The sequence below is a fragment of the Procambarus clarkii genome, chromosome 5 (assembly GCF_040958095.1).
Source record: "Procambarus clarkii isolate CNS0578487 chromosome 5, FALCON_Pclarkii_2.0, whole genome shotgun sequence".
In the NCBI taxonomy this organism is placed as follows: Eukaryota; Metazoa; Arthropoda; class Malacostraca; order Decapoda; family Cambaridae; genus Procambarus; species Procambarus clarkii.
In genome coordinates, this window is record NC_091154.1 from 22,180,541 (window position 1) to 22,190,448 (window position 9,908).

Below are 9,908 nucleotides of genomic sequence, written 5' to 3' on the forward strand. Positions count from 1 at the left end.
CCGCCACCGTCAGTATGGTGGACACTGCCACCACCGTCAGTATGGAGGACACTGCCGCCGCCACCGTCAGTATGGAGGACACTGCCACCACCGTCAGTATGGAGGACACTGCCGCCACCACCGTCAGTATGGAGGACACTGCTGCCACCACCGTCAGTATGGAGGACACTGCCGCCACCACCGTCAGTATGGTGGACACTGCTGCCACCACCGTCAGTATGGAGGACACTGCCGCCGCCACCGTCAGTATGGAGGACACTGCCGCCACCACCGTCAGTATGGAGGACACTGCCGCCACCGTCAGTATGGAGGACACTGCTGCCACCACCGTCAGTATGGAGGACACTGCCGCCACCACCGTCAGTATGGTGGACACTGCCGCCACCACCGTCAGTATGGTGGACACTGCCGCCACCACCGTCAGTATGGAGGACACTGCTGCCACCACCGTCAGTCTGGAGGACACTGCCGCCACCACCGTCAGTATGGTGGACACTGCCGCCGCCACCGTCAGTATGGAGGACACTGCCGCCACCGTCAGTATGGAGGACACTGCCGCCACCGTCAGTATGGAGGACACTGCCGCCACCGTCAGTATGGAGGACACTGCCGCCACCGTCAGTATGGAGGACACTGCCGCCACCGTCAGTATGGAGGACACTGCCGCCACCGTCAGTATGGAGGACACTGCCGCCACCGTCAGTATGGAGGACACTGCCGCCACCGTCAGTATGGAGGACACTGCCGCCGCCACCGTCAGTATGGAGGACACTGCCGCCACCACCGTCAGTATGGAGGACACTGCCGCCACCACCGTCAGTATGGAGGACACTGCCGCCGCCACCGTCAGTATGGAGGACACTGCCGCCACCACCGTCAGTATGGAGGACACTGCCGCCACCGTCAGTATGGAGGACACTGCTGCCACCACCGTCAGTATGGAGGACACTGCCGCCACCACCGTCAGTATGGTGGACACTGCCGCCACCACCGTCAGTATGGTGGACACTGCCGCCACCACCGTCAGTATGGAGGACACTGCTGCCACCACCGTCAGTATGGAGGACACTGCCGCCACCACCGTCAGTATGGTGGACACTGCCGCCGCCACCGTCAGTATGGAGGACACTGCCGCCACCGTCAGTATGGAGGACACTGCCGCCACCACCGTCAGTATGGAGGACACTGCCGCCACCGTCAGTATGGAGGACACTGCCGCCACCGTCGGTATGGAGGACACTGCCGCCACCGTCAGTATGGAGGACACTGCCGCCACCACCGTCAGTATGGAGGACACTGCCACCACCGTCAGTATGGAGGACACTGCCGCCACCGTCAGTATGGAGGACACTGCCGCCACCACCGTCAGTATGGAGGACACTGCCGCCACCGTCAGTATGGAGGACACTGCCGCCACCGTCAGTATGGAGGACACTGCCGCCGCCACCGTCAGTATGGAGGACACTGCCGCCACCGTCAGTATGGAGGACACTGCCGCCGCCACCGTCAGTATGGAGGACACTGCCGCCACCACCGTCAGTATGGAGGACACTGCCGCCGCCACCGTCAGTATGGAGGACACTGCCGCCACCGTCAGTATGGAGGACACTGCCACCACCGTCAGTATGGAGGACACTGCCGCCACCACCGTCAGTATGGTGGACACTGCCGCCACCACCGTCAGTATGGTGGACACTGCCGCCGCCACCGTCAGTATGGTGGACACTGCCGCCACCACCGTCAGTATGGAGGACACTGCCGCTACCACCGTCAGTATGGAGGACACTGCCGCCGCCACCGTCAGTATGGTGGACACTGCTGCCACCACCGTCAGTATGGAGGACACTGCCGCCACCACCGTCAGTATGGAGGACACTGCCGCCACCACCGTCAGTATGGTGGACACTGCCGCCACCACCGTCAGTATGGAGGACACTGCCGCCACCACCGTCAGTATGGAGGACACTGCCGCTACCACCGTCAGTATGGAGGACACTGCCGCCGCCACCGTCAGTATGGTGGACACTGCTGCCACCACCGTCAGTATGGAGGACACTGCCGCCACCACCGTCAGTATGGAGGACACTGCCGCCACCACCGTCAGTATGGAGGACACTGCCGCCACCACCGTCAGTATGGAGGACACTGCCGCCACCACCGTCAGTATGGTGGACACTGCCGCCACCACCGTCAGTATGGAGGACACTGCCGCCACCACCGTCAGTATGGAGGACACTGCCGCTACCACCGTCAGTATGGAGGACACTGCCGCCGCCACCGTCAGTATGGTGGACACTGCCACCACCGTCAGTATGGAGGACACTGCCGCCACCACCGTCAGTATGGAGGACACTGCCGCCACCACCGTCAGTATGGAGGACACTGCCGCCACCACCGTCAGTATGGAGGACACTGCTGCCACCACCGTCAGTATGGTGGACACTGCCGCCGCCACCGTCAGTATGGTGGACACTGCCGCCACCACCGTCAGTATGGAGGACACTGCCGCCGCCACCGTCAGTATGGAGGACACTGCCGCCACCACCGTCAGTATGGTGGACACTGCCGCCACCGTCAGTATGGAGGACACTGCCGCCGCCACCGTCAGTATGGTGGACACTGCCACCACCGTCAGTATGGAGGACACTGCCGTCACCGTCAGTATGGAGGACACTGCTGCCACCACCGTCAGTATGGAGGACACTGCCGTCACCGTCAGTATGGAGGACACTGCTGCCACCACCGTCAGTATGGAGGACACTGCCGTCACCGTCAGTATGGAGGACACTGCTGCCACCACCGTCAGTATGGAGGACACTGCCGTCACCGTCAGTATGGAGGACACTGCTGCCACCACCGTCAGTATGGAGGACACTGCCGCCACCGTCAGTATGGAGGACACTGCCGCCACCACCGTCAGTATGGTGGACACTGCCGCCACCGTCAGTATGGAGGACACTGCCGCCACCACCGTCAGTATGGAGGACACTGCCGCCACCACCGTCAGTATGGTGGACACTGCCACCACCGTCAGTATGGAGGACACTGCTGCCACCACCGTCAGTATGGTGGACACTGCCGCCACCACCGTCAGTATGGTGGACACTGCCGCCACCGTCAGTATGGTGGACACTGCCGCCGCCACCGTCAGTATGGTGGACACTGCCGCCGCCACCGTCAGTATGGTGGACACTGCCGCCACCACCGTCAGTATGGTGGACACTGCCGCCGCCACCGTCAGTATGGTGGACACTGCCGCCACCGTCAGTATGCTGGACACTGCCGCCCTGCTGGGATCCATGTTGATGATACTGTTGCTCCCGTGTGTGTTGTGTCACGTGTATAATGTGTGTGTGTGACAACATTCTCGCTCTGTGTACTTCCTGTGTTGGGGTGGTTGTGTATGTGCTTGGTGACGCCCCGGGGTGTGTGTGTGTGTGTGTGTGTACTTACCTAATTGTACTTACCTAATTGTGCTTGCGGGGGTTGAGCTCTGGCTCTTTGGTCCCGCCTCTCAACCGTCAATCAACTGGTGTACAGATTCCTGAGCCTATTGGGCTCTATCATATCTACATTTGAAACTGTGAATGGAGTCAGCCTCCACCACATCACTTCCTAATGCATTCCATCTGTTAACAACTCTGACACTGAAAAAGTTCTTTCTAACGTCTCTGTGGCTCATTTGGGTACTCAGCTTCCACCTGTGTCCCCTTACGTGTGTGTGTGTGTGTGTGTGTGTGTGTGTGTGTGTGTGTGTGTGTACCGAGCGGTGGGCTCTGGCCTCGGTCCCCGACCTCCCGCCACCCACCCGAGGGAGACCTTCCACGGTCCCATATATTACACATTAACACAGTCGGGGTGGATTATAGCTAGTTCACCCTGACTTGAACCATGACTGACTCATTTGACAGAGAATGACTGATATTTACAGAGAATAGTGATGTATACCGGACGGGTATACCCTGGTGGTATACCCCGGCGGTATACCGGTGGGGCGGGTGGTGGGCCTTGAGGCCACACCAGACACAGCCACACAGCAGCAGGACATAGAGCAAGTGGAGAGGACAACACCAAGGTTCCCCCTCACGCGGCCTCCATGGCCGCGCACGTTTTCTGTGGGCGCCATGTGGCGGCAGGGGCGCGGCTCGCGCTGGCCAATCACAGCCCGTCCTCGTGGAGTCGTGTTGCCCCGCCAGCCAATCACCGCCCACCAACACCGTTTTCTATAATGCTCGGCACTTTTTGTTGTTGTGCATTGACGTGACCTTACTGTTAATCTTACTAAGAGTTACACACTATTTTAATCTGCCGTTTGTGCTAGATTAGTTAATTATAAAGTGCGATATATGTGGAACTGCGCCGTTGAAAGCGGTGTGGAGGTGGTGGGTAACTCAAGGTCAAGTGTATTGATTACCGCCGCCGCCAGACCTCTCTATAGATGAATGAGTCAAATGATATCACTTTTTGCTCTCTTGTCTCTCGGGAATCAACATTTTTGTCCTATTCTATCTATTTAATCTAAACAATTATACATATAAATCCGGTAGTGTTATCAAGGCGCTTGAGTGCTCGCTGAGGTGTGGGGGGCGGGTGTGGCCACACCTGGTACAGGGAGCCAGGTATGGGATGGGGGCGGGTGTGGCCACACCTGGTACAGGGAGCCAGGTGTGGGATGGGGGCGGGTGTGGCCACACCTGGTACAGGGAGCCAGGTGTGGGACAGGGGCGGGTGTGGCCACACCTGGTACAGGGAGCCAGGTGTGGGACAGGGGCGGGTGTGGCCACACCTGGTACAGGGAGCTAGGTGTGGGATGGGGGCGGGTGTGGCCACACCTGGTACAGGAAGCCAGGTGTGGGATGGGGGCCGGTGTGGCCACATCTGGTACAGGGAGCCAGGTGTGGGACGGGGGCGGGTGTGGCCACACCTGGTACAGGGAGCCAGGTGTGGGATGGGGCCGGTGTGGCCACACCTGGTACAGGGAGCCAGGTGTGGGATGGGGGGCCGGTGTGGCCACACCTGGTACAGGGAGCCAGGTGTGGGATGGGGGCGGGTGTGGCCACACCTGGTACAGGGAGCCAGGTGTGGGATGGGGGCCGGTGTGGCCACACCTGGTACAGGGAGCCAGGTGTGGGATGGGGGCCGGTGTGGCCACACCTGATACAGGGAGTCAGGTGTGGGACGGGGGCGGGTGTGGCCACACCTAGTACAGGGAGCCAGGTGTGGGACGGGGGCGGGTGTGGCCACACCTGGTACAGGGAGCCAGGTGTGGGATGGGGGCCGGTGTGGCCACACCTGGTACAGGGAGTCAGGTGTGGGACGGGAGCGGGTGTGGCCACACCTGGTACAGGGAGCCAGGTGTGGGACGGGGGCGGGTGTGGCCACACCTGGTACAGGGAGCCAGGTGTGGGACGGGGGCGGGTGTGGCCACACCTGGTACAGGGAGCCAGGTGTGGGACAGGGGCGGGTGTGGCCACACCTGGTACAGGGAGCCAGGTGTGGGATGGGGGCGGGTGTGGCCACACCTGGTACAGGGAGCCAGGTGTGGGATGGGGGCGGGTGTGGCCACACCTGGTACAGGGAGCCAGGTGTGGGATGGGGGCGGGTGTGGCCACACCTGGTACAGGGAGCCAGGTGTGGGATGGGGGCGGGTGTGGCCACACCTGGTACAGGGAGCCAGGTGTGGGATGGGGGCGGGTGTGGCCACACCTGGTACAGGGAGCCAGGTGTGGGATGGGGGCGGGTGTGGCCACACCTGGTACAGGGAGCCAGGTGTGGGATGGGGGCGGGTGTGGCCACACCTGGTACAGGGAGCCAGGTGTGGGACAGGGGCGGGTGTGGCCACACCTGGTACAGGGAGCCAGGTGTGGGATGGGGGCGGGTGTGGCCACACCTGGTACAGGGAGCCAGGTGTGGGACAGGGGCGGGTGTGGCCACACCTGGTACAGGGAGCCAGGTGTGGGATGGGGGCGGGTGTGGCCACACCTGGTACAGGGAGCCAGGTGTGGGACGGGGGCGGGTGTGGCCACACCTGGTACAGGGAGCCAGGTGTGGGACGGGGGCGGGTGTGGCCACACCTGGTACAGGGAGCCAGGTGTGGGATGGGGACGGGTGTGGCCACACCTGGTACAGGGAGCCAGGTGTGGGACGGGGGCGGGTGTGGCCACACCTGGTACAGGGAGCCAGGTGTGAGATGGGGGCCGGTGTGGCCACACCTGGTACAGGGAGCCAGGTGTGGGACGGGGGCGGGTGTGGCCACACCTGGTACAGGGAGCCAGGTGTGGGACGGGGGCGGGTGTGGCCACACCTGGTACAGGGAGCCAGGTGTGGGACGGGGGCGGGTGTGACCACACCTGGTACAGGGAGCCAGGTGTGGGACGGCTGTGGCCACACCTGGTACAGGGAGCCAGGTGTGGGACGGGGGCGGGTGTGGCCACACCTGGTACAGGGAGCCAGGTGTGGGACGGGTGTGGCCACACCTGGTACAGGGAGCCAGGTGTGGGACGGGTGTGGCCACACCTGGTACAGGGAGCCAGGTGTGGGACGGGTGTGGCCACACCTGGTACAGGGAGCCAGGTGTGGGATGGGGGCGGGTGTTGAGAGCCGGATATAAACACCAGCTGAGGCCAGACCCCCTCAGTACGCTGGCAGCCGTCGACGGGGACGCACGCACCTCCTTCTCCTCCTCCGTGTGTGAGTGTACCGCTCTACCGTAAACTGCCTTGTAAACACCAAGTCTTGGGGATCCCCCGTGAGTGTCTAGTTTACTCCACAAGTTTACACCGGAACAGTTTACCCAAAACCACCCGACCAGAGAGGAATGGAATACACTGTTGCCAACGACAGAGAAAATAGTGGTAAGTCCAACCTACTGTTTTTTGGACTTGTTTACGTTTGGTGTTGGACTTGAGGCCTGTCGGCCACGGGAGGGTTATCAAGGCCAGTGCAGTAGTTCACTGACCAAGCAGCAATTATTCTCCAGCGGTGTGACCACTGCCTCCAAGGACTCGGGCTTATACTTGTGATTTATAGTGTGGCAGAGTCCTATATAGTGTGGCCGAGTCCTATATAGTGTGGCAGAGTCCTGTATAGTGTGGCAGAGTCCTGTATAGTGTGGCAGAGTCCTGTATAGTGTGGCCGAGTCCTATATAGTGTGGCCGAGTCCTATATAGTGTGGCAGAGTCCTATATAGTGTGGCAGAGTCCTATATAGTGTGGCAGAGTCCTATATAGTGTGGCAGAGTCCTATATAGTGTGGCAGAGTCCTATATTTTAATTTCGTGTTGTGTGTGTGAGCATCGTCTCTCACTAGTGGGGTGGTGGCCACCACACTAGGGGGGTGGTGGCCACCACACTAGGGGGGTGGTGGCCACCACACTAGGGGGGTGGTGGCCACCACACTAGGGGGGTGGTGGCCACCACACTAGGGGGGTGGTGGCCACCACACTAGTTTACCACCACACTTGTGTTCACCTGGTTGTGCTAGCGGGGGTTGAACTCTGGCTCTTTGGTCCCGCCTCTCAACGTCAGTCTACATCCCCCCCCCCAGGAAGCAGCCCATTACAGCTGTCTAACGTCCAAGTTAGTCAGGGGGTTACCAGTATACATAGGTACATGGATAATTATACATGGTATAATGGTATGGATAATTGTACCATGGATAATGGTAGATGGAGGATAATTTTAAATAGACTTTTATATATAATAGGTGATCAGCTGTCTAGTAATGTGTTGGGGTTCCTCAGAGGACAAAGTGCCTCTCACTATATTATTAAATGTTTAGCTAATGATAATGATTATTATAGAATATTTATTGATTTACAAGAAGCTTTTGATAAAGCCAACAGCGAGGTTATCTTATATCAGCTAGCTGGTCTTGGTGTTAACACAGGTTATCTTATATCAGCTAGCTGGTCTTGGTGTTAACACAGGTTATCTTATATCAGCTAGCTGGTCTTGGTGTTAACACAGGTTATCTTATATCAGCTAGCTGGTCTTGGTGTTAACACAGGTTATCTTATATCAGCTAGCTGGTCTTGGTGTTAACACAGGTTATCTTATATGAGCTAGCTGGTCTTGGTGTTAACACAGGTTATCTTATATCAGCTAGCTGGTCTTGGTGTTAACAAAGGTTATCGAATATGAGCTAGCTGGTCTTGGTGTTAAAGGGAGATTATTGCGCTGGTTACGGGATTATCTTCACCATATATGAAAGACTGATTAAAAAGATAGAGTCTCATGGTATTGGGGGTGCTATATTAAGCTGGATTAGGGCATGGCTATACCAAAGGAAACAGAGAGTTAGTATAAATGGAGTCAAGTCAGAGTGGGCAAATGTTGTAAGTGGAGTGCCTCAAGGCTCTGTCCTGGGACCTCTGTTGTTTATAATATATATAAATGATTTATATTCAGGTTTGAGTAGCAACATTTGCAAATTTGCCGATGATACAAAAATCGGTAGGGAAATTAATTCGGAGGAGGACTCACTATCACTTCAAGTTGATCTAGATAGGGTTTTGAAATGGTCGAAGGATTGGCAGATGCAGTTTAATGCTGATAAATGTAAAGTTCTGAGGTTAGGTAATGATGATAGGGTTACAAGATACGAGCTAGATGGTGTTGAGGTTGTGAAGTCGGATTGCGAAAGGGATCTGGGAGTTATGATTAGTAAGAATTTAAAACAAAAAGATCAATGCATGAATGTTCGTAATAAGGCAAATAGGACACTTGGATTTATTAATCGCAGCGTTAGTAACAAGACACCTGGTGTGGTTCTCAAGCTATATCTTGCTCTAGTTAGGCCCCATTTAGATTATGCAGTTCAGTTTTGGTCGCCATATTATAGAATGGATATAAATTCACTTGAACGTGTCCAGCGTAGGATGACTAAGTTAATTCCCCAAATTAGAAATCTTTCATATGAAGAAAGATTAACAAAGCTTAAGTTGCATTCACTGGAAAGGCGAAGATTTAGGGGTGACATGATAGAGGTTTACAAGTGGATGAATGGACATAACAGGGGGGATATTAATAGGGTATTAAAAGTATCAACACAAGACAACACGAAACAATGGGTATAAATTGGATAAATTTAGATTTAGGGAAGACTTGGGTAAATACTGGTTCGGTAACAGGGTTGTTGATTTGTGGAACCAATTACCGCGTAACGTGGTGGAGGTGGGGTCCCTCGATTGTTTCAAGCGCGGGTTGGACATGTATATGAGTGGGATTGGGTTGGGTGGTTATAGATAGGAGCTGCCTCGTATGGGCCAACAGGCCTTCTGCAGTTGCCTTTGTTCTTATGTTCTTATGTTCAGGAAAGGAAGGCTCAGGGAGGAGTGTTGAGTCCCACCCTGTTTAATGTACTAATGAATAAGATAGCATCTGAGAGATACTCAAATGGGGTAACTCCGATCATATATGCCGATGATATTTTGTTTCAGGGCAAAGATATTTCAAAGGTTCAAACAGTGTTGGACAATTTCGGAAACCTTGTGTCACCATATGGGATTGGTGGTTAATGAAAACAAAACTAAGTTTGAATGTAGAAGTCGGAGCCCCATTATATTGAAAATAAACGGTAAAATTATAGTTAATATAAATATTTAGGCATATATGTTGGATATACCCATGAGAGTTTGGAAGCTGAGATGAACAGACTGTTGGGTCAATGTCGGAAGAGATTACAACCTCTGAAGGCCTTGGCATGCTGTGGAAAGGGAGTGGGAGTCCCTGTGCTACGAATGATATACTTGAGTACTGTAAGATCTCTTATTGATTATGCTGCGCCTGTCATTTCTTGTTTTGGTAAAGGTAAGATGGGCAAGTTGGAGAAGGTACAAAATAAAGCCATGAGAATTATCTTAGGATGCCCAAGAAATGCTATGATTGAGATAATGAGGATGGAGTTGA

General features: G+C 56.0%; 1 protein-coding gene across 1 annotated transcript; it reads left to right on the forward strand.

The window, feature by feature from the left end:
* Positions 1-425: 425 nt before the first annotated feature.
* Positions 426-8,141, forward strand: LOC138351295 (mucin-22-like). Its single transcript, XM_069302933.1, has 3 exons — positions 426-815; positions 2,202-2,714; positions 8,088-8,141. Exons 1-3 carry the CDS (start codon positions 426-428, stop codon positions 8,139-8,141), a joined length of 957 nt encoding a protein of 318 aa, XP_069159034.1.
* Positions 8,142-9,908: the final 1,767 nt, after the last annotated feature.

What these genes read in the sequence shown, in the direction of transcription:
- LOC138351295 (XM_069302933.1), top strand. Translation starts at nt 426, where the DNA reads ATGGAGGACACTGCTGCCACCACCGTCAGTCTGGAGGACACTGCCGCC. An exon ending in AGGACACTGCCGCCACCACC is followed by an intron (nt 816 to 2,201) that starts GTCAGTATGGAG and finishes GTCAGTATGGAG; the next exon opens with GACACTGCCGCCACCACCGT. An exon ending in TGGAGGACACTGCCGTCACC is followed by an intron (nt 2,715 to 8,087) that starts GTCAGTATGGAG and finishes GTGTTAACACAG; the next exon opens with GTTATCTTATATCAGCTAGC.